The 23527-nt window shown below is 50.3% G+C and overlaps 7 protein-coding genes across 7 annotated transcripts; 3 read left to right on the top strand and 4 right to left on the bottom strand.

Moving 5' to 3' along the window:
• Window positions 1-380: 380 nt before the first annotated feature.
• Window positions 381-674, bottom strand: N7503_002189 (uncharacterized protein; the record flags this gene model as incomplete). The annotated part of the gene is made up of 1 exon (XM_057061736.1): window positions 381-674. One exon carries the CDS (start codon window positions 672-674, stop codon window positions 381-383), a length of 294 nt encoding a protein of 97 aa, XP_056925698.1.
• A 525-nt stretch (window positions 675-1199) lies between these two features.
• On the bottom strand, window positions 1200-3282 carry N7503_002188 (calponin homology domain protein; the record flags this gene model as incomplete). Its single annotated transcript, XM_057061735.1, has 2 exons — window positions 3092-3282; window positions 1200-2967 (listed from the first exon to the last, which is right to left on the bottom strand). Exons 1-2 carry the CDS (start codon window positions 3256-3258, stop codon window positions 1200-1202), a joined length of 1935 nt encoding a protein of 644 aa, XP_056925697.1. The 5' UTR covers window positions 3259-3282.
• A 355-nt stretch (window positions 3283-3637) lies between these two features.
• N7503_002187 (uncharacterized protein) lies at window positions 3638-4376 on the top strand (the record flags this gene model as incomplete). Its single annotated transcript, XM_057061734.1, has 3 exons — window positions 3638-3704; window positions 3768-3884; window positions 3991-4376. 3 exons carry the CDS (start codon window positions 3638-3640, stop codon window positions 4374-4376), a joined length of 570 nt encoding a protein of 189 aa, XP_056925696.1.
• Window positions 4377-5377: 1001 nt separating this feature from the next.
• On the bottom strand, window positions 5378-8447 carry N7503_002186 (argonaute family protein; the record flags this gene model as incomplete). The annotated part of the gene is made up of 3 exons (XM_057061733.1): window positions 5378-7080; window positions 7138-8207; window positions 8266-8447. The coding sequence occupies 3 exons, from the start codon at window positions 8445-8447 to the stop codon at window positions 5378-5380; spliced, it is 2955 nt and encodes a 984-aa protein (XP_056925695.1).
• Window positions 8448-9694: 1247 nt separating this feature from the next.
• Window positions 9695-11206, bottom strand: wetA (developmental regulatory protein WetA; the record flags this gene model as incomplete). The annotated part of the gene is made up of 1 exon (XM_057061732.1): window positions 9695-11206. One exon carries the CDS (start codon window positions 11204-11206, stop codon window positions 9695-9697), a length of 1512 nt encoding a protein of 503 aa, XP_056925694.1.
• Window positions 11207-14013: 2807 nt separating this feature from the next.
• N7503_002184 (uncharacterized protein) lies at window positions 14014-15165 on the top strand (the record flags this gene model as incomplete). Its single annotated transcript, XM_057061731.1, has 1 exon — window positions 14014-15165. One exon carries the CDS (start codon window positions 14014-14016, stop codon window positions 15163-15165), a length of 1152 nt encoding a protein of 383 aa, XP_056925693.1.
• Window positions 15166-19543: 4378 nt separating this feature from the next.
• On the top strand, window positions 19544-23353 carry N7503_002183 (uncharacterized protein; the record flags this gene model as incomplete). The annotated part of the gene is made up of 1 exon (XM_057061730.1): window positions 19544-23353. The coding sequence occupies one exon, from the start codon at window positions 19544-19546 to the stop codon at window positions 23351-23353; it is 3810 nt and encodes a 1269-aa protein (XP_056925692.1).
• Between the last annotated feature and the right edge of the window lie 174 nt (window positions 23354-23527).

Raw genomic sequence — 23527 nt, 5'->3', positions numbered from 1 at the left:
AAGAACATAATTAAAGACGAACATATGTACCGGTCTATAAACACCGCCTCTCAATCTTCATCCCATTGCATCCATTCACGCAACAACGAAACTTTGAAAGACTGCTTTGCTGCTCTGAGGAGCATGACTCCCTTCCTCTCCCTTAACCCTGTTCTCCTCATCTACGAACGAAAGTCAGGAAACCCCAGGATCCGGACCGTTTCCCGACATATATGAACATAAAACAAAAGTTCACACACCATCAAGCCTCTTCGCTGCATCCCTTAGCATCACATAAACCGTCCGGTAAAACGGCGGGCACGCCCTCGCCCAATATAGTGCATAACCTAGCGGCGACGGGGCACCCATGATACCCTCGAATCGAGGGTCCGCACCATGGTCTAGGAGAAGTTTAATAATGGGATATTGTGCTTCAAATCTTCCCAATTGCAGTCGTCTTCTTTGACAGCCATGTCGAGCGGGTGACCACAACCTCGGCGCGGATTTGGCGCGTGATCAAGCTCGTTAACATCTGCGCCGGATGCGATGGCAGCTTTCATATTTGCAAGCTTCTCCTCGACGGACTTCCGTTGGATAAGTCCCCAGAAGAGCGGAGGCTTGCAGCGCGAGATCCAGAGTTCTTGATAGGGGCGTTTGATATGACTGTGGGGGGCTATGGGTGACTTTTCAGACATTTTAGGCTGCAGGCAGGGAATAAAGAAGTGGAAGAAGTAGTGCTCGTTACTGGGGAATTCACCCTGTTTTTCATCACGGCCCCCCATATAACCAATCATCTTCACATGCCACTGCAGAACAAACGAGGTAGATTCTCGTACAGACTGACTCTAAGAGGCTCCCGAGTCTTGTAATATTCGATACGTGGCAGCCCTGTTGTTGACTAGCATATTCGACTCTTGAAGGAGTCTAAACGGTGATTTTCAAGGAATTTTAGAGTTGCCCATAGTTATCTACAATGTAGCTAACTTTCCACCAAACACAAAAAAATGAAACAGCATAAAGCGACTTTCGGGGAATATGAGCAAAACACAATTCTCCGAATCGCCGACGCAAATAGAACATGAAATAGGTGAAATAAAAAGAGATAAGAGGCAGAAAATACTATAGCCTGTCGGATATAGTCAACACGATCAGAAAGAAAAAAAAAATTGAAGAAAACAGTAAAATCCAGGATAGCTTGAATATGGCTTGAAATAAGCCTATCATGGAGGCGGACGAGGTCCAATGATCTGGCGCCTGGCACCTCCGATGCCAAGTCCCTGGCCTCCACGGTTCTGGTTATCTCCACCCATGTAGCCGTACTGGTGAACATCCCAAGACTGTCCTGGGCCTGAGCCGTGTGAGGTATCGCGCGCAGCAGCCTGGGTTTGCTTCTGATTCTCTTCCCACTCGCGTTGGCGCTCACGTTCACGTTCCATCTCACGCTCCAACAAGGACTTGGAGGCCCAGCCACCGGCCCGTGTCTTTTGTTGCGAAGCCTCGCGGCGACTATTTTCTGCGTCAACCTCGGCTGTTGTATTGTAGTCTCGGGGCCGGTGCGAAGTAGGGGTAGGCGCTGCGGGTGCTGGATTTGAGTTTAGGAAGCGGTCGGTGCGGTTTTGCTTGTTATTGGCAGTGTAAGCTACCGGATCTGGAAGGGGACGGGGTGCTTGAGGAAGGGCTCTGACGGGGAGTGCGGGCGCTTGCTCTTGGGCTGGCACGGGCTGTGGAAGAGGCCGAGGAGGAGGTGGTGGAGCTTCTTCCTCGAAACCATCATCATTCTCCTCTGTCACCGGTATGTCCTGGGTATTTTGCCATTCACCGCGGAGAAGTCGCCGTTCCTGCTCAAGAGAGGAAAGACTATAGCTTGGCTTAGGAGGCACAGGCACGGGGCGTCCACTGTTACGGCTGCGAGATTGCGAATCATCTTCTTTTTCCTCGGTTGGTGGCTGTCGCTCGCTCGTATACTGGCGTTCACGCTCCTTGGCCAATTGCAGCTCGCGCTCAAGCTCCTTGATGCGGCGACTGTCAGCGGTCTCGTCTGTAGGTGCAGCTCCACTCGGAGAAGCACTGGCCTGGCCTGCCTGGTACTGGCTCAAGAATTGGCCGTTGAGACGAGCATCGTTGGACTTTCGCCGGCGTTGGCGTTCTTCCTCGTGCTCTACTTCCAGGCGGTCCTCAGCAGCCTTCTCTTCTGCAAGTCGGCGCTGTTCCTCTATCTCCCATCGGCGCTTTTCCTCGTCCCATCGCCGTTTCTCGTTTTCCATCTCGCGGCGTTCCTCCTCTCTCTGTCGAGCTGTCTCTTCATTCCATCGTCGCTCTTCTTCCGCTTTAGCGCGGGCCTCCTGCTCTTCCATCTCTCGATGGGCGCGCTCAGCTTGCTCCCTCTCGGCAATCCGTTGATCCTCCTCCTCCTTTCTGCGCTTCTCCTTCTCTGCCAGACTAGGAACAGCCGGCCCGGGGGTTGTAATCTGTCGCCGAGCACCAAATGCAATGCCTTGATTGCCCTGGCTGGCTCCACCCATGTAGCCGTATTGGTGAATATTCCATGCCGGTGAAGTCTTTGACTGGTCATCCCTCTTACTCCAAGAGCTGAAAGATCCGGGTGGTTTGGCAGGGCTCCCTGGTCGACCGGAGTTTGTATCACTGACATTGCTCAAGGCACGGCTAGTGCGAGTATAGGATCCTGAATTCGACGAGCCCGTCGCATTAGGACTCACTATCCCCTTCTTACTTTGTGGGCCAACCGCGGATGGGAATACACTGGGCTTCACATTATTTGCCCTTCGACTGAATGCAGCCAGACACTGGAGAACCTGCGCGGGATCCTTCGCCTCATAGAGATCAACAGTAAGAAAGACGTCGTGCGGAGGAAGGCTGAGCGGCGCGGTTTGGCAGGCACGGAGGAAATGCGAAATATTCTCCATCTGTACGAATGGCATAGACGACTGTTTATACTTGACACCGGGGGATACGGCCAAATTGACCAGTCTAGTAGGAAGGGGTTAGTCTTAGTCCACGTTACAACCGCATGCATGCGTACCTGCGCAGCTGGGTAGGAGGCAAGTACATAGACAGATGTGTAGGTAGGCATGAAATCGCAATTGAGACTTACTTGCATAGAGCAACACCATCCTTCAGTCCTTCGAGTAGATCAGGCGATGGGAGTTTCTCGCGCAGCACATCTTCGATCCAGTCGCGTACCTCCGCGGCTGCCTGCGGGGTATAGCGGGATAGTCGCATGTTGCGCAGGTCTTTATCCAACGAGGTGACCGACGCCATGATGAATTTCCAATCGTGTATTCGCAATCCGAAGTGGTCAGAGTGGACGTTGTTGGTCTTGTAGTCTCACAAGAGTACGTATCCCCTTGCGGGCGTTTGCCTGATCGGCCCTAGAGTGGAGACTTGGGTACAATAGGGTAGACGCAACGAGCAAATCGATTTAGGGGCCAGAAAGGAAATAGTACCAGATGCGAAGTCCTGGCGACTCAATATCCTCAAAACCCTTCAATGAGTGAGGATGGGAAGAAAGGGAGTTAAGGGAAGGTGGACTGGAATGCCCGGGGCTGTGTTTATTGGGGCTAATGACGTTCTAAACGTTCTGGCTCTTTGTCCCGCAACTTTTTTTTCTCCACTGATCCTCCACTCTACAACGTACACAATGGTCAACAGCCTCTGGTTCAAGTGGAAAGGCCTCCGGCTACCCTGGCGGAAATCCTTCTTGGTCGGTTAGTTTCTGATTGCCTCCTCTCGGCGCTTTACCCTGTGATGCTAACACCCGCCACCTCAAGGCCAGGATCTCGCCGGAAACACATTCTGGGAATTCAAGGATCAATTAAATGCCGGTCGATACAGACGGATCGTTAAATTCGACCCTAAAACACACTACGGAGATGTTCAGGTTACTCGTGAGTCGATCGCATCCGGGGGGAAATTGCGCTTGTGGCCTAAAGTGGCAAGGCGTTTCGTGGAGGCGATACAAGTCCAGGTTGACTGACTTGATTTGTGATCTAGCGCAATGGCATCAATGGCTCCGATACGTCCGACCGACACCCCCGACCATCGAAGAACAGCGGCAAGACCTAGTTCGCCAGGCGCAAATGAAAGAACTCGCCCGACTCGCCGACGAGCGCTGGGCCAGCAAACCCTCCTTCCTCGATAAACCAAAGACTCAGCAACAGACCCCCGGAATTGGTGCGGAGCCCGCGACCAATGCAAACACCGGACCAGTCCCTGTTTCTGCCGATGCACCTTCATCTTCTACTCGAGCGCCACAACCCAACCCTACAAGCACGCCACCGAAGACCCGCAAGGAAGAGAACCCGTGGGCAAAGGCAGACAGACAGGTCCCTGGGGGTAATTACCAGCCTGAGGCATGGTCTCCTACTTCCAAACGGTGAAATATGCCACCAACATAAGATTTTGACCCCTGTGGTAATGGATGGGTGGCAGATCATGCAGACATCATGAACATATCTTATCCTCATGAGTTGATCTAGGGTCAACCACTATTCGGACATAAAGCAAGGGATCGCCCTGCATCGGTCTACAGTTCGGCTGCAGGCATTGCGCAGCTCTTGACCATCCATATCCAGACAGCCGCTCATAATAACTCACGTCCTATCTGAAAGGGACCTGGGTATGGCCTTCCAAATTATATCAAAAACGCCACTCACCTCACCCGCTTCAACTACTGTACATCAGCTTTTTCAAATTAAGGCTACAATCTATTTTTAATGAAATCCATTGATATGAGATCTCTTGGTCATTGTGTAGCATCGATATAGTTTGGTCTACATTTATACCTCGGCTTACGATTTCTGAATACACAGCTTCTGATTGGCCCAAACGGTCACAATCTATTTCATAAACTTTCGACTTCAATCTAGTATCAATTTTATTAAATCTCAGTCATGATCGGAAAAAAAATCACAAAAAATACCAATCCCCCCCTTTTTTTCTCTCCATATTTGCGTTTTTTGTTTTGACTTGTTTTTGTGATTTTCTCATCTTCTTGATGGGGTCCAGCGTTTTCGCTCTTTTTGGGGGTTTCTTTTTTCTCCTACCCGCGTAATTCCCGCTATGCAAGCATCGTACAGCAACAATACCAAGGACATAAAGGGTATCACTAAAAAATCAATGCGAAAAGGCGACCCAAAGTCCAATCGAGTTGAGAACGCCCGTGCAACATCTGCAGCCTCGCATTCGGCAACAAAGTAATGAAGTATGAAGCAATTCAGTAAAAACACAGATTTAAACCAGCAAAGCATACTCAATCAGGTATTGGAATATAATGGAAGCAAATGTGATGATGTGCCCTAAGCCTCAAAAAAGGGAGCTGAGAGAAGAGGAATGCAAAGACCAAAGGTGTAATTTAAACAAAGTTCCGCTCCAGGTTCACCTAGATGTAAACCATGTGCTCGGCGGTCCGTTCATGGAGCCTAAGGTCGCCCATTGTTGGAGGAGGTGCGGCTGGATCTTTATGGCCTTTGATCTCGTAGAACTTAGTGTAGTGTGCGAGAACATACTTCCGTGCACGATCACAGAATCGATCGGCCAAGAAAGCCGGAGTGCAGTAGGAGACAGATCGAGTGCAACGACCCATCATGTAGCAGATAGAGTGGGTGATCTCTTGGAGATCATTCATGGGTTGACCCGTCAAGCCCTTAGGCTTGTCGGCGCATGTGAAGATATCATCCTCCATCACGATGTAGTGTGCTGGGCGAGCAGACCCCATGATTGCAGCCTGGGCTTGGAGATAGAAATCCCACAGGGCTGGACGAGTGATTCCACGATCAACACATGTTCCAGGGTTCGGGTTATTGTTCCTGTCGAGATCCGCGCTTGAAGTAGGGAAGAAACGAACATGGTGACGCTTTCCAACAACAACGTATGAGATTTTTGGCCCCTTAGCACCCCGTTCAGTGTAGATGCGTTCACATTCCTTTCGGATGTTGCTAATCTCGTCCCTAATCATGATCGCGTACTGGCCCTCGCTGACACCGTCACGGTAGATCAGGATATTCTGGGGCAAGGACCCGTTTTCTTTCTTCCAACGCCTCAGACGACCCTCCATCATCAGGCCAACTTGCAGAATGACCTCTTCACGCCTGCCCTGAATACGAATCTCTCCCGGCCATTGACCCATTTTGCTGTCAGTGCTGGCAACAATGGCCGATACGCTGGGGCATGATTCGGGGTCATTCGATGATGGGTGAGTGACATCGAGACCGACGACCATCGTTTTTCCTTCGCCAATAAGTAGAGCATTCTTCTTCGAGTCAAGTACTTGGCAGACACCGCCGAGCTTCAAGTTGACCTTCATCGCATTGTTTGCCAGGTACTGCTTGTCCCCAGAGGTGAACTTATCAATCTTGCAGACATGGGTCAAGATTCCATGAGTGCAATCGCCGCCCCACTTGAGGTGATTGAAGGCTTTCTCCTCGCTGTCGGACATGAGGACAACTAAAAATTTGACCTTGCGTTCCTTGCACTTCTGCAAAATGCCTTCGACGACGTCAAGGCAGGTAGCTGGAGTGTATGTAAACGCCTTATAGGGTTGGTTTGGTGGTTGCCATACAATGCCCAATTCTCGCAAAGAATTCTGCAGCTCTTTGATGGACTTTTCAGGCTCGTTGCGTTTTGCCAAGTCATCCACCGTGTGCTTCGTCATCTTGGCAGCACTCATGAGGCTTATAACAGCCCAGGTCGGGTTAGGAGCAGGCGTGGTGAACTTCACGTCCCTCAAATTCCAGCTGGCAGCCCGAGGGGTGGTTGGTTTTTGCCCATACTTGAGAGTAGGAGGCGCAAGAACACGAGCAGGAACTGCCATCATTTGACTCCCAACTTTGACACCGGCATCTTTGAGTTTTTTCTGCTCCTTGACTCCCAGAATCTCTAGACCGTCGTTCATGATGGAGACATAGTTGTCCGGAGGACGACGGCAGCAGAATTTGATAATTGCCTGGCGCTGAGTGGTACAGAGTTCGCCGTTGAAAGTCTGTCCCGGAAGAATTTTGCATACTTCCTGAGGAAGGTAGACAGGTCGCTCTGCGTTGCCAACATTGAGAACTGGCACGGACTCTTTGATGTCCATTTTGTAGGCTGATTAAGATGTTAGCAATTGAACCTAGATTGAGCAAAAATGATAGGAGTACTTACCTTTCTTGAAGTAGTCCTTAACAGAGATATATTTGCCGGTCTTGCCGGTCTTGTCATCGTGGTCAGTCTCCCAGAATTCAACATTGGGAGGCGAGGAGCCGAGATTTTGAACACGAGGATTGAACTTGTCACCCTTCTTCCCATCCTTGGGTGACGCGAGTCCCCAGACTGATTTCTGTCGGCGCTTCTCGACACCGTTCTCATCCTTATCGGGAGGAAGGTGTGAGACCTCAACGCGCAAGCCCCGAATGTAACGATTGAACAATTGACGATCTTCTCCGTATTCTTTCATGAATCCGTGCGTCAAGTCAATCATAGGCCCTGGACGGAAGAAGGTACCGTGATTCACGTTCACGTTCAAAAGCAACCTGTCGGCACCGAGTCGTACACTCGTGAAGAATCCACGGAGAACCTCGAGGCCACCTCCCAGATAGGCAAACTGCTTCCTGCTATCAATCCAGAAGAACTTCTGGCGTCCTTTGCCTGTAATGACAACGCCTTTGTCTCCATATGGGACACGAGTCATCATAATGTTGATGGCCCGCATTGCGACAGTCTCTTGCTCCACAGGGTATACCTGCTGGGTGGATTTGAGAGAGCTCGACAAGCATTTTTGGCTGAACTGGTGCACAACACCGTCCTTTTCCTCTGCCTTGCTGATTTTAACCGTATAAGTCTTCGGCTCTTTCTTGTTGCCATCCGGAAGATTGATCTTGATAGGCGAAAGTGATTCCAATGGACCAGATGTAATGAGTTCCTGGGCCATATCAGAGGAGCCAAATACCGCTGTGATTCGGTCATGCTTCAAAAGCTTGTCGAAGACATCTTTCTTGAGTCGCTTTACCGTCGGCTCAGGTGAAATCGCGACCCGGTATGTGTGGAATTCCCGCGAGGGATCCAACGAAAGCTCAAAGAAGTTAGCCCGCACCGTAATCAACTTCCCCAAGCTTCCATATGCCGGACGCCGAGCCGGTTTCTCAAAACCAGCCACCTTGGGGCCCTCTTTGAGACATTGGTCTTCAAACTTATGAAGTTCCTTGCTCAGTTCAGGTGGATTAGCGGTGAGAACACTATGTTGAACCATGTTAGTAGGTTGGCCGTTTGGGGAATTAGGGCTTGTTGACTTACTCTGCAGTTGCTGGTGGCGGTCCCCGATAGCCACCTCCACCACGGCTATCGCCACGGCTTCCACCTCGGTCTCCACGGCCACGGGAGTCTCCTCGATAGCCACCACCGCCACGGCTGTCACCACGACTTCCACCTCGGTATTCACCACGGGAGCTGCCACGGTCTCCACGATAAGAAGACATTGTGTCTTAGTGAGAAAAAAAAAAAGGAAAAGAGTAGCGAATGAAGGTATTGATGACAGTCGGACAAGAAGCTCTGGTCTGAAATGGGCCGAGAGCAGGGCGGGTCTGCCCAAGTGAGTATTGGCGAAGACGAAAAGTCGCCCGGTGCGCTTGGTGTCTTCGAGACCCAATGCACGAGCAAAGGAGTGGTGGGACAAGGGGAGCACAAAGAGAAAAGGACCGGTGTGGATGTATATGTTGGTTTCAGCTGTGTAGTCTGTATAATTCATTAGCATCAAGTCATGAATATCTCATGTCCATCAAAACCAGATGTGTGAGATCAATGCATGAACATAGCACGCATGGTGACATGCAGATGCAGCAACGAACAAATCCAGATGAAGGGTGTAAGAATGCCATGGTTAAGAAGACAAAGCAAAGGCAAACACAAACCAGGTTGTTTGTATGGAGAGAATGAAGTAATGAGAACGCAGACTCGATGTTATGTGGAGAGATTGTGTAGTGGATATAACAGTAAGGGCAAATATGTAGTAAAACATGTGTATACTTGCCTGGTTGCTCGGGACGGAATGGGTTAGGATGGGAAGATGTGAGAAGGGACAGTGGAGTGCAGGATATAGACAGGAGCGAGAGAATTCAATAGAAAGCAGCAGAATTGAATGAGAATGATTGAAGCAGTAAAGGGACTACTTCAAAAGTGAAGTGAAGGGGTAGTGAAGCATACATACCTTGAAGCAAGACCAGTTGTAGAAGTATTGATTGTGTTAGGAAGGAAGAGGAAGAAAGAAGAAAAGATAATAGAAGAAGCCCTTTATATAGTATGAAAATTTTCAAAATTTCAAAGAAAAAACCAAGGATTCAGAAGGAGAGAGGCATATCTTCAGGATTGGTAGGCTTAGAGCATATTGAAAAGACACAAATAGCCCTAGTTAAGATGTTAAATGATAATATTCAAAAGTGAGAGATATTACTTCTACAAGTGAGAGATGTTTTCATTTTAAAGTAACAGCTTATCTACTCGAAAAGTGAAGAAAGTTCATCTGAAAAATGGTGACTTGATATTAGACATCCATTGTATGTGTCTAAGAATTAAAAATACATCTAACATTTTGGAGTATAACCCTGAACCCAAAAGAAAACAATCAAACACCTGAACGACCATGTCAAATAGACCAAATGATATCAAATCAAAAACACCGGCTTTAACGTAGATAAAAAAAAACATATTAGACAGAATATAAGATTATTCAGCAGAAAGCTGCTTCGAGAGCTTCGACATCACCACCGGCATTGCGGACGGCCAGAAGAGCAGCTTCACTCAATTTACGGCGCTTGTCACGAGCCTCTTGCTCCCGACGGGCCTTCGTCTTGGAGCTACCAGAGGGTGCAACGCCGCCGAGGATCCGTTGGCTGTCGTGTGCGGTAAAGTTGACAAATGATACATTTGCAGATTTGGTAGCGCCTCGGGGACTTGTGGTCTTGGCCGGCTTGGGGCCATTCATGCTCTGCCCTGAGAGTTTGCGGCTGTGTGTGCGGCGGTGATTGGCCTTCTTTGGTGAAGCGCCAGCCTTGGGAGATAATGAGGGAGAACGAGAGCTGGAAACCTGAGGAGCAGTGGCAGGTGCCATGAATTTGTGAGAGTTGGAGAGCATGTCGTTGGAGAAGGAAGAGTCGCCCGGCATAAAGGACCCGTCCAGTTGGATCATCAGTCCGCCTTGCATCATATCATTGTGTGATCCAACGCTCTGCATTGCGCGTTGGGGAATAGGGGAGGGGACCATTTTCTGGTAGGAGTTCTGCTGTTGTGCGACTCGAGTGGGCATAGGGGACCACCAGGCCTGATCGTGGGCTTGCAAATCAGGAGTGAAAGAGAGGGAGGAGGTGCCAATGTTATCGGATTGCCACGAGGAGATAGACTGAGGATCTGAGGAGTGGGAAGAGGAGAAGATGTCATCCGCTGAAGGAGGGCTGGAGTTGGTCAAGGCCGAGGAGGCTGGGTGGTTCATGTATTGTTGCTGGTGTCGTGCAAGTGCACCAGCCGAAGGTGATGGCATCGAAACTGCAGGAGACCGTTGGTAAAAGTGATGTTGCATGTCAGACGAGTCTCTTTGGTGGATCATGTCGGCGGAGAGGTGCTCATGCTGAATCAGAACATCTGAAGGTGGAGGAGACAAAGGAAGGCGATCATCTGAGCCAGCCAGAGTAAAGTTCTGGATCCGTTGGGCCCATGCCTCTGGGTATGCCATTCTTCCCTTGTGCATGTTGGAAGAACGCATCAAGCTGGGGGAGAAACTCTGCTTGCGCAAAAGTGCGCGACGCTCATTCGGGTCGCGATGGCGGATGGACTTGGGAGTAATGAGAGCGCTCTTGGTAACTTTGCGGCGGGGAGTTGCCGGTGGGGTAGATGGAGAAGTAGTAGAGACACCGTGGGGTTGTGTCGGGCGAGAAGAAGTTTCAAAAGTAGTCTTGAAATCAAGGTCGGAAATGGCAGACGGGTGGACAGTGTCTTGAAAAGCGAACTGAGCTCCGTCGTCCTGCAGGGACCATTCTTGGCTCCAAGGTTGCGGCGATTGATGGCGTTTCAAAGTGGAGCCAGTGGGGGAGTGATCGCCACAGTCACTCGACAGCGAGTCTAGCGGGAAGAGCTGGTCAAAGTCACCAGGGAATGAATCTTTGTTGCCATCGGGACCCGAAGACTCGACATTAACAAACTGGTCGAAGATGTCATTGAACGAATGATCAAATGGCTGAGCGAACATTTTGACGGCTTTGTTTCCGTTTGCGGCGAATAAAGTAATGCAAATCAATGAACGACCGGGGGGGGAACAAAGGACGTGATTGGTAACCAAGAACCGGAGGCTCGGGGGGTTACTTAGGGCTAATTGTGGGTCAAAGAGATCTTGGGGAGATCGAAATGCAAATGATGCAAAATGGGAATGCAAAAGGAACTGCAAAAAGAGAATGTTTGATAGTTTGTCAATCAAGCAAAACACTGCAGAGCATGCAAAGAAAGCAAAGCAAACAAACAGATCGAGGCGACTATTTGAATTGTCGTAAGAGATCCCAGCCTCGGGCTTTTCGCATACATTCTTCAGATCCTCCGATGGTTGAAGAATGTACTGCAAGAGATCCGGTTGGCCAATAAGTAGACCCACCCATGGCCCGAGGAATGTACCCAGAGTATCTCCAGGACCTCAAGGCCAATCGTAGAGCACCTATGGTGACTGGCTCACAGAGCCGGTCAACTTGATCCACTCCCGTCATAGAACTTGGGTCCGGATAGCCACCAGAGAGAATGTAACCCTCTCTCACTAGACCAGAAACAGCGACCACCATAAGTCAGCGTGGCGGGTGTGGGGGAAGCTCCCAAGCATGTCAAATCAACACGCTTGAATGGATATCACTATGGCTCTAGAGGGGGGATGGAGGAGCATTGGGGCATTTGGGGTGGATCGGATCGTCCCAGCTAAGATTCAAGGAACCAGGAGAAAGGCTTCGCTCTGATTCAAGAATCACCTGGCCCGGGTTGTTCCTTTCCTGTAGTGTCTAGACAATGTATGCGTCATGACAGCCACAATCTAATCATCCATCTTCCAAACAAGGTTCATTCGGGAGACGGTAGGATCCGTGCTGGTACTCCATTTAGGCAATTCCTATACTATCGTTAGCCATACTATTCCAATCATCGCGGGGGCCAATCTCATGACGCGGATAGACTGGAATGTGGATCGGAATGCCAACGGCTGGGTGGAATGTCACGCCCCCATCAATTATGCACGGAAAATTCTGTTGGTATTCGAACATTCCAATTAGTGCCTTAGGTGTTTAATCCGGAGAATTGTGCAGCCCCAGGCCTCGTCTGCAGGAGAACTCTTGGGCCAATGAGTGTTGTTCTGGTCTCTGCAGCAGACCCTCATGTTCTATATTTATCCAGTTTGACAGGGATGATAGTTGATCATTTTAGGATCAATGTCGCATGCAGTAAGAGACGAGCTTTGGTTCTTTGTCTGATGCTAACCCTAAGGGCATACATTGTAGCCCACGACTGTGGATCATCCATTCGGGTACTTCCAGGGGACGCCAGTCATTGCCCTTTGTTCTCTCTGTACGATGAGCCAAAGTAAGCACTATTGTCCAAATCCGGAAGGAATTTTTTCATTGGGGCGATATTTGTCACTTGTAGCTGATCTCCTTGTACCTGAAGTTGATTAGCTATTCATAGCCCATCAACCTTAAAGGGAATACCATGACCCAATTTTGTATTTACCCAAAACGTTACTGTGCAGACGACTTGATATAGAACTTGTTTAATGAGAATAATATCGGGTCAGGAGTGGCCAGGCGATGGTCACCCAGAGAGTCGTGGCCCCCGAATATTTACTTTTCTCCTCACTGATTCTTTGCTTTTCTCTCCTTTCTTTCAGCCCAACCACCCGGGCAGTACAGTACTTCCACCGCAGTACTGGGCAGTCTGGGACTCGGGGCTATTGTGATCCGGGCGAGGGAGGCCTTGCAGGTCGCCTTACACAAAGCTATCGGGCAGAGAGTTATAAGACGCCTGAAAGGCATGTGTAATTAGTTCAATACTGTAGATTGGCAACAGATGACCAATATATGGAGGAGTACAGGTCACAATGTGCCTAAAGGGCATAGAACCTTCCCGGTTTGGAAGCGGATACCCGGCTGACTCAGAATGACGATCACAAGAGGCGAAAGTGGAAGAAAATGAGTCTCTCGCAAGGAACTTCTGGGCTAAACCAGTTGCTTCGACCTGTATTTTGATTCATCACTCTTTCTTGAGTCGTGGATTGACATCGGTCTTGTTCCTTTTTTAAAAATTGCCCATCATTGTTTATTGTGGTCGACTTCACTTTCCCTCCGATTCCCGAAGTGACTCAACCGGATCTCCCACCCCGCGGAACGTGGGTTTCTTCTTCCTCGGACCTTTCTTCTCTTCTTCCCCTCCCCTCGTCTAGCCTCGCGACTTTCGGCGTCCGAAGCCCTTCCCACCCAGCGTAAAGGATTCTGCAATCTTTTTCTAGCATTCCTGCACCGTTTTCATCGTGTCGTTAGGATCGCCCGAACTGCGCCCGCGCCACCTGCACAATTACTCTCATCAACCGACGTCACGACGTCACCAATTCACCCTTCCTGAACCCGCTGTCTGTGGCATAGGTCACCGTCAAATCCATTCTGTCAACATCTCATCGAATCCACGATACCTTCACCTCGCCTGATCACAGAGAAAGGGCGTTCTATCTTACAAATCTTCAACTTTCAATACCACACAAACATGTACCCATCTTTGATTCTTGCTGGGGTCACCCCCGTCAAGTGTCCTTAAACGATCACACGATCCACGTGTGCCTCATCATGGACTTCTCTATGTTCAGAGGCCTTCGACGCCCATCGTCTGCTATCTTGATCTACAACTGAAAATCCCCCAATCTACCAACACGAACTTGAACCCGGACACTTCCTCGTTAGGATCAGTGTCAACAGGTTCGTGATACCAACAAGCAACAGTATCATTGCTCCTGAGAGCATAGCGCACTCCACTAGCGCCATGGAGACAGCCTCAAGCATGGCTCCCACCACCAACCACCGAGAGTCATGGGATTCTCTTTCCTCCACCTTTGCCCATCTCGAGGTTTCATTCTCGCACGACAGCTGCTACGGCTCGGATGAGGTGTCGGTCTCGTCGAAAACCACTGCCCCGCTCCAATCTAGCGCTTCTACTTTCACGGCTAAACGCGACGAACCATCTCTACATCCGTTCCTGAAATCCATCCTCAAGAACTCTACCACCAATGTACAGGATGAGGAATCCGATACCGATTCCGAGTCCGGTTATGAGTCGGATGATATTGAACTTGATGACTACGACGCTCTATCCGAAGACGAGGATGATGACGATGACATGTCTGACTTCTCCGTCTGGGATGATGAAACTGAGCATAACGTTCCCGAAACTCATCGAGACCACACTGATTCATTCGACGACTCTTTCATCGGATTTGAGAGTCTCTCCGTCCGGTTCGATCCCCAGGTTCAATACATTGACACTCCCACCACCGAGCTGTCGGAGGATGAGGGATCCCATTCCGAGATGACCGTGCATGAGATGATGCTTCTTGCCCAAAAGGCGGGCTGTTCTCAGGCTTCCTTGAATCAATCCGATGTAGACGATGTCCTCTATGACGACGGTGACTGTGATCGCAAGGAGTTCTTCCGTATGAAGACCACCCAGCTAGAGGACTTCACACGCGATGCGGTGGAGGTGGACCAGCGTCTCTTTATCGCGTACATGCACGGAATCCATGGCATCGCCGACACGAACTACAAAACTTATCTCCGCACTCAGGCGGACAATATCAGACATGGTCAGGAGACCGAGTCCATGCATCCCGATGATCCCCCTTGCATGTACCTGGACCTGATCCTCGATCATGTCATCGGAGTCTTTCGGAACCTTCTTGCTGAAGACGAGCTCAATGGACTGATTGAACTTCGCAAGGAGGATTTGGCTATTGAGCCTGCCTCGGTGGCTGCTTCAGCAGGCCCAAACCCCCACCAAGTTTTGCTAGAGAAAATTGAGAAGTTTCTCCTAAACCGACTGACTAATGGTCATGTGGACGTTCTCCCCGATGAGTTAAGTTTCTTTGCTGGCGGGATTGCACATGCACTCGGCACTGAGGATTTGCCGCCATTCGTCTGAGCCTTTATCGCTGCAGACTCACCAAAACCAACCTACGACGTTACGATTATGAGAAAAATTGGGTTCTCTTGAATTCGCCTGGATATCACCAGCGAGGGGAATTTACTGGATGTTCAACAACCAGAAAAGCACACATTCGGAATTTATCAGCTCTGCGGGACTAAGTTATCACAAAGGTAGCAATGTATTCTTCCTAGCTAGCTCTTCAATCAGGAAAAAATGATTTGAAACTTCACACTGCCTACCCCTGCCCTATCATTGTAGCACCATCAGCCTCGTATGCACAAAGGATGTAACACCCGAGTCTTCAGGATCCAATCCCTGTACCCGACCAGATCTAGAACCATCCCCTCCACCATTCAGCCCCGCCATCCACCCCTCGGATAAGAAGGATCCCTCTCGTCTATCCTAGCTAGAGATAATGATAATAACAATAATAACAAAATAAGAAGTCCTCGGCGCAGAGTCCAGCCCGTCAACTTGCGCGTCACAGAATAATGTACACTATTCCCATCCCGCTCGGCTTTCCCGTCTCGAATCTTTAGTCCCTACTCTATGCCCCACCTGTCATCCCCTGATAATGTACAGACCCGCACGTCTAGATCAACACGAGAGATGAAACGAAGCGAAACGGCTCGAAAATTGGTTTAGTGCTGCAAGATGGAATGATCTTCTTAGAGGCCCCCTTCCAGGTTAGTCCCTCCGCCCCTGACATGCGGAACAAAATGAAAACTCCCCGGGTGGAGGGTTGAATTATCCGAGGTGGTCCGTGAAGCGAGAGACCCGTCAATGCCTTCTAGACATGCAAGTAATTAGTGGGAATGGAGTGATACTTCTTGGGGAGGTTCCTGTTTTCTCTGAGTGGAGTGGGATATATACGGAGTACCCGGATGTTGTTACTGAGCTTTCGGCTCTTCTTTTCTCTGCTTGTTCTCCCGCTTTCTGAGGCGTTCGCCTGTTTAATGTGTGGATTTCGGTGGCTTCAACGTCGTGGTTATCTCCACTGTGGCTTCAGTATCTCCCGTCCGCTGTGAATAATATGAGCTGCATAGAGCGGATCCCGGGATTTGATGGAGTGTTAATTCGCTTGGCTGTGGATTTCATTGGTGCAGTGGGGTTACGGGTTGTTAACGGATATGTTGACATAGGGCATGAGCTTGGTGGCTTGGAACAAATAAGTCTCCATACCTGCCTAAAAGATAGGAACTTGGAATTGAATGGATCAACTCGGTCCCCTGAGGCAAGGAGAACCCAGCTGCAGTCGATAGTTCTATCGATATCCCTGAATTGATCCTAGTTCGTGCTGGGTACGTATACATATTTCATACATTTCTCACATGTACGATTCAAGCACGTCATGCATTAGGCAGTCCATCGTGTGACGAATATGCATCCATGATCGCCATCGCAGTGCAGTTACAGGTCATGTAGGACAATAGGACAACGGGTCAAGGGCCGTTATTCCGTGTCGATCGCAGCGGCGTTGAAAGCACAGACTGATGCCCACGGGCCTCCAGGACCGTTGGCGGAGACTTTCTGTGCAGGTTTTGTTCTTGGCTTTCTGCTGTATCGATGCGGTGAATGGGATCTGCTTGTTTACCTGCTGTAACCGTAGATTGGACGTGTCGTTTCTGTTTATTCGCCGCGCATGAATGCCCTTACTCACTTTTGTGATCGTGGGTGTCATAAGGGGGTGGATGTTATGCTTCCGCCACGATCAAATACGGAGTCAATTAATCTCAGGTATATGTGAAGGTTTTCTCAAATATATATTCATCTACAATATGGGCCCCTATCTATTAATATACTGTATAGAAGCCACACGGATCAAACCAGAACTTTAGAACCTTGGAAGAATAAACTCAAAAATCCTAAATTTTAAGGACATCCATACTCTGCATGTGGGCCCGAAGGAATGGCAAGAGTCTGACAGCGAATGGGGAATGTGGGTAACATCCACCACCGCGTGGGTTTTATCTCCGGGCTTAAGGTGCTGGGTTGGTGGAAACTTCAACAGAACTAGTGTTTTTTTTTTTCCGTTGCATGGCGATCTCTTTCCACTCCCAGGGGGATTGGCGGGCTGCACCGACGGAATGTTTATTCTGTACAGTATGCTACAAAGTTCTCCGAAACGAGTATACGTACACAAGGCCCTGTGCTTTCGAGTGGTCAGATTACACAGTAGGATTTGGAATAAGATTATGTGGATGTTCAGCTGAACTTGAGCTGAGCATGAGCTTTCCAAGGTTTTGTATACGTTGTACTCTTCGTGTGATATAGGTATAGCATGAGCAAGGCGGCCATTAGGCAAGAGTTCGTTTTTGCCTGACACCCTATAAGCATACGCTATTGATAAGACTAGGCCTGGGGTGCAGGGAAGGGGATTTGGAGTGAGCCAATGAGAGACCAGATGGATCAATAAGATATGTATGCACTGTGATGTGATCTGATATGTCATCTGGGGATATGTACCACTAATCCAAGCCAAGGTATTCGCGCATCAGGACCATCACCGTATAGTATATATTTCTTTTTTCAAACAAGGTCTATCTCAAGGTTCTTGAAGTTCAATTTTTAGACCTGGATATCGGAGTTCACTTTGCACTTACTTGTCATTCGACCCCCCTTTCACCCTAAAGCGCACTATTGACTATTGTCCCAAGCCCCCCACGCCTCGAAGGTTGCGGAGACAAACGGCAGGATTATTGTTGGCAGACCCGCCAACCAGAGCGCCGATCGTGGGTCAACCCACCATGAACAAGCATGGCATGAATCAGGATCGGCCCTGATCCTCAGGGGAACTGAGTTATTGCAGAGACTGACCGCTTCTTTGTGAACATTTTCGATTATCCGAGGGAGTATTCCCGAGTAGAGCTAATTATGTTAAACAGAAGTGCCGAGTTGCTGTATATACTACAAACGGAGTTCAGTAACTCCGATGAGGCCACCAAACAAGCGCAGATTTGGGTTACATGATTCGATCGGAGGCGAACCAGCAAGCCACATATCTGGGACCATCGGATCATGGGGCTAGTAATTTCCTCCCCGAATGGCACGAGCAAGACAAAAGTGGCGGTTTTTTTGTGGGCGGAGATCGTCGGTGAACTCTACCGGGTTAGAAGTCCACTTCTGTACCACGGCTATGATTTGTCACATCGGGTCATAGCGAGAATATCCGCCTCGGAGGAAACAAAACGAGAGCAGTTTCGGGTTTCGTGTACAAGGTTTCGTCTGCGGGAATGCCGTGTGTAAGATGGTCGCATTGGGGGCGAAGCACGGAGCACTGGACATGAGCTGATTCCATGGTAACGGGGAACGTGGTGAGTACCGGTATGGTATATTTCCGTGGATCCACTGCAGTACACAAAGGTGCCCCGGACTAAAGTGCCCAGGATCTGGGCGCGGAACCGCGATCGAAGACTCGGAAAAATAAGCAAAAAAATGAATATGCAAACGAAACTAAGCTAAAAAGGTGAAACTGAAATTCCAATTGTTTCGGTGGAAGGCGGGAACGAAAATTCAATAGAACGACTTAAAGTGGTTAAGTGGTGAAGACTAAACAGTCCCGTGGGGCCACGATCCTATTGATTGGTAGTTGGCCCATTTCATTGGTGATTTGAATGCTCTCCCTGTGGAGTCTTCTCGTGCTATGGGGCCGATCGTAAGTTCACTGCTTTCCACTACCCCTGGTTTCTTCATTGCGATAGGGCAAATGGTTCTGGGTCAGAACCATGGTTGCGTCGGGATTCAGGTACGTGTGATAAGAGGTGGCTTTTTTGGAATCACCACAAATTGTCATGAAAAAGAAGAAATTATAAAACGAATCAAAAGCAAGTAAATTAAAAGAAAGGAGCTCGTGGGAGTGGGTTAGGCTCCCGCTGCAGGGGCTTAAAGAAAAAGTCGGGCGTCATGGATTAACAATGGCTTATTTTGTATTCAGATCGGTGGTGAACCCCCGTCTCCACCATTGAAGAAATATTACTCCTTTCCCTCCTTTCGATCTTCCTTCCACTTTAACCTTCCACACGGAACAGCCATTCTTTTTCTATCTGGACTATATCTTCCTGGGAGCTTACTGCGGGTAAGTTGATAATCTATTAGCACGGGGGCCAAGTGACGTTGCCTTCATGCATGGCGGTCGTACAGTTCGAGACGAAGCCAACCACATGAAATGGCCCCCGAATAATCGCACCCCCAACGTCAGCTGCAAGCTGTCAGACTGACGGCGTACAGGATGATTTAGAGATTTGATTTACAACTCACTTCCCCCCAGTCCGAGAGATCGAGGGTGTACCCCGGTGGACAGGGCCATCAGAAATATTCTCCAGCCGCAGCCGTGATCCCGAACATTGATATACCCCCCCCTCACCTTTTCACCATGCAACACTACTCCAGATCCGACTTCCTGGAAACCGGGAGCTTGACTCGCTCGCGCAGTACCAGTCTTTCCAGTGACTCGCAACACCCCCGAGTCAATCTCATGTCGCCGCCGTCCGTCCGCCCCCCGCCTGCTTTTATTTCTTTCTCCGCGGCCTCGGAGATCATCACATCCGATCAAGAATACAATACCGCCGACTTTGCAGAAGATGAAAATACGGGGGCTGCGGCCAGTGCCCTGGTAACCCCAGCAGCATTGTCTCTCTTGAACGGTTTCCTCGATAATTTGTTATTTAATATTCTTGCGGCCTCGAAATCCACCCAGCTGGCTTGCATTCGACCGGTTTTGGCGGACGTTCTAAAGCCCCGCCTCGCACAAGAGGTGGTGACCACCGCAGATGAAGAATTGGGCGAATACATGGGCGGCGAGGAAAATGAGGAATCAGAATTTCGGGGAGGTCAAGAACCCGGTGGGGACTTTGATCTCGTTCGCTCGTGGAAGCTGACTCGTCTACGATGCATGGTTTACACCAGACTCGGCGACATGGAAGAGGAGGATGAGGACGAGTTTATCGCACAGGAGGGCCTCGGGGAGTCCGATGGTGCCCCCCGCCGATTCTCAAGTCATGTCGACAATATCACCCCCGCAGCAGCGATTTTCTTAACTTCCATTATTGAACACATCGGCGAGCAAGCGCTCATCATTGCGGGCGAGACCGCACGATCAAGGTTATCTACCAAGCTGAATGATACTGAAAGTCAATTCTCGGACGATATGGAAGACCACCGCAAGCGAATTGAGCAGTTGGTCGTGGAAGATCTCGACATGGAGAAGTTGGCGTTGAACGCGACACTGGGTCGCCTATGGCGTACCTGGAGAAAGCGCAGACGCAACACCACCCTTTCACGAACATTGTCTCGCGAGTCTTTCAGACGCCGCACCTTTTCACATACGTTGGCCAACAGCCGCAAGAGCAGCATTGTGACTATCGAGGAGCCGGTGACCCCGGAAGAGCCTGTTCCTGAGGATATTACCGCGGCAATCGATCCCATTACGGTCCCTTTGCCTATGAGCGATTATGATGTCGAGGAGATCGAGGTCCCTGGGTACAACCCAGACATGGAGATCGAAGTGGTGCAGACAATGCAGGCGGTTGTTGCTCATAAGGTGCGACCGCGCAGTTTGATGGTGGTCCCCTCGCCATCGCTGGTGGCAAGGTCGGGCAACTCTCCTCTGAGCGCATCAGCAGTTGAGAGCCCTCTACTTCGCCATGCTCGCTCTAGATCATTGCCAAACCATAAGTCCAATTGCCCTCCAGAGCGACAGGGTGACGAGGTCGAGGAGGCAGACGCAGTCTCCCCAGGTGAAGCATCACCCAAGTCTGCTAGGTCTTCTCGGTCATCTTCAAAGGAGAAGCTGGAGACCATGTACGAGGATGATGAATCGGCCGAGTTCGTGGATGCGTCAGAGTCTACTATGGGCATCGCAGTCACCACCGAAAATGAGGAGTCCAGAGCAGCAGCGGAATTGTCCGACAAGGAGTGCATGTCTGTCGTACAGGAGGAGGAAGAGGAGGATGCGCCGGCTGTTGGTGTAACGATCGCATCATTGCGATCACGTCTGCACGAGGACGAAGGGACGGAACAGTCTGACGATAACCGTGTTTCGGTCTCGTCGCTGAATGGTGGAGCCCCAGAGGATCCGGAGATTATCGAAGGACAGGGGATGCGCGAGAAGCCTACTCTGACGTCGACAATCCAAAGACCGAAGAGAAAGCAAAGTAGGGATGTTTCTCAGTCTTATGCAAAGCCGATCATTGCAGAAACTAGTGACCCTGATCTTCCATCTACCGAATCTACGCAAGGGGTGGCGCCCGCACTGGCTCTACCGGCCGACGCCACCATCGAGGCTATCAATTCTCCTAGTGATGTCGATGCTACCGAGGGCGATCACAATAAATCAGACATGAAATCCGTGTCTGAAAAGGCCCCTTCGAACGAAGCGGTTGTTTCTGAGAAATCTTCCGAGAGCCCGTTGGAGCTTGCTACTATTACCGAGACATTCCCTCTTCCTGGCTCTGACCCTAGTGCTGCTGAATTCGCTGTCGCTGAAGAATTTACTGGACCTGAGGCTGTTACCCCAGATCTTGCTGCATCATCGGAGATTTCTCGACCGCATTCAACTTCGGGAGATAGTGAACGTTCCTCACAATCACGCACCCGCCGCAGGCCTACCCCATTAGTGGTGACCTCTAGCAACCGTAGCTCTCCAACTCTGGAACAGCGAGCTGCTGTGCAGCGCATGTCTGGCCGTCCCACTACATCGATCTCCTCATCTGTCCTAAGCAAGCCTCGCCGCTCAGAGAGCTTTAACAGCACTCGCGAAAAGCGCCCGGTCACTGCTGGTTCCACGACCTCTCAAGTTTCAAACAAACTAAAGGGCCTTATGAACCGCCCACCAGGCGAGTCCCCGTCCCTCCGGCTCCGTAGCTCGTCTGATACGAGCCGGGCGTCTGTTAGCGGAGACTCCCTCGACAACGACACCACCGACCTGGACAAATTGATCAACAGCGATGAGACCATTCATTTCACGTTGACTCCTAAAAGTGTGAGAGAGATGACATTCCCCGATGCGCCTCGACCAATTCCTCGCTCGGACACCACTGACACGACCGACCTTGCCGAGTTCCTGAAGAACACTGGCCCACCGGGAGCCGACCCCCGGGCTTCCGTCTCTTCCAAGGCCACTGGAGAACTGCTCATTGCAAAGGCGGGTGACTCCCCCAAGCACATTCCAATCACTTCACGCATGAGCTTGTCTCCCACGGACGCTGCTGCTCCTGTACCACCCCGCGAGACCCGTACTGCTAGTACTACTGTCAGCAAGCCACCTGCTCCCACCAGTGCCCCGAGCCCGACTATCGACTCTCCCAAGTCAGTTCGAACCCAGCCAAGCATCTCGTCTACCCGGTCAAATCCCAACCGGCCCAAACTGCAGGCTCGCGCAGCAGAGACACGGGGATCAGAGACTTCTGATCTGATTGATTTCATCCGCCAAGGACCGCCGCAGTCTGCCCACCGCATTCCTCGTACAGTTGCGCCATTCCGAAACACGATCGACTCGGATGATGTGCAAATTAACTCCCAAAACAGCTCGCTTGCCAGTACCCGCGAAGGCTCCGGTGCTAACAAGTCCCTTACTTCGTTTGGCTCGCGCACTGGGCTGCTGGATTCATCCAACCGTCCCAGCGGTCAGGCCAAGGCGACTGCATCCACAGGCATGGCGGAGCCTGCTCAACCCGTACGCAAGCAACGACGTGTTCGGGACCCCTACGCTATTGATGACGATGACGATGACGATCTGCTCGAGGAACTGATACAAGCCAAGCCACCTGCACGCCAGGAGGAGAGTTTGATTGACTTCCTGCGCAGCGAACCACCACCCGACTTTCAGCAAGCCCAGCCTCAACCACTGAGCATGCGGCCACCTGCAACGTCCAGCTCGAACGGATCGGGGGGAATGAAGTCTCGTCTGATGTCAGGGAATGGCCCCTCATCTAAGATGTCGATGAGCTCTATGCGCTCACTGAACAATACCCCGCAGTCCAACTATTCCTTGAAGGTCGGTATGGAGCGGAACCCTGGGATCTTGCCATCCACATCCAACCGCCAGACCGAGACCAGTGCACTAGCGGACTTCCTCCGGAATACCGGCCCGCCAGAGCCTGCTCCCCAGAGCGTCATGACCCCCAAGATTAAAGAAAGCGGTTTCTCCCGCTTCTTCACACGTCGCAAGAAGGTCGAAGCCTAATGCAGTAATCTGCCATGTTCTCGACTACTTGATGTTAAGCTTTCAGCGTTTCATTGCCATGTAACGATCACATATCTCACGTCCATCATTTGCCTCATTTCCGTTTTCTTCTATCTCCCCAGCTCTTCAATTCCTTGATCACCCATCTGTTGCATCTGTTGCATAGAGCTACAT

This window comes from Penicillium pulvis (assembly GCF_028828015.1).
Source record: "Penicillium pulvis strain IBT 33274 chromosome Unknown contig_12_segment0_segment0, whole genome shotgun sequence".
NCBI lineage: Eukaryota > Fungi > Ascomycota > Eurotiomycetes > Eurotiales > Aspergillaceae > Penicillium > Penicillium pulvis.
The sequence above is the reverse complement of the archived record's forward strand: the minus strand, read 5'-3'. Positions and strand labels throughout refer to the sequence as shown.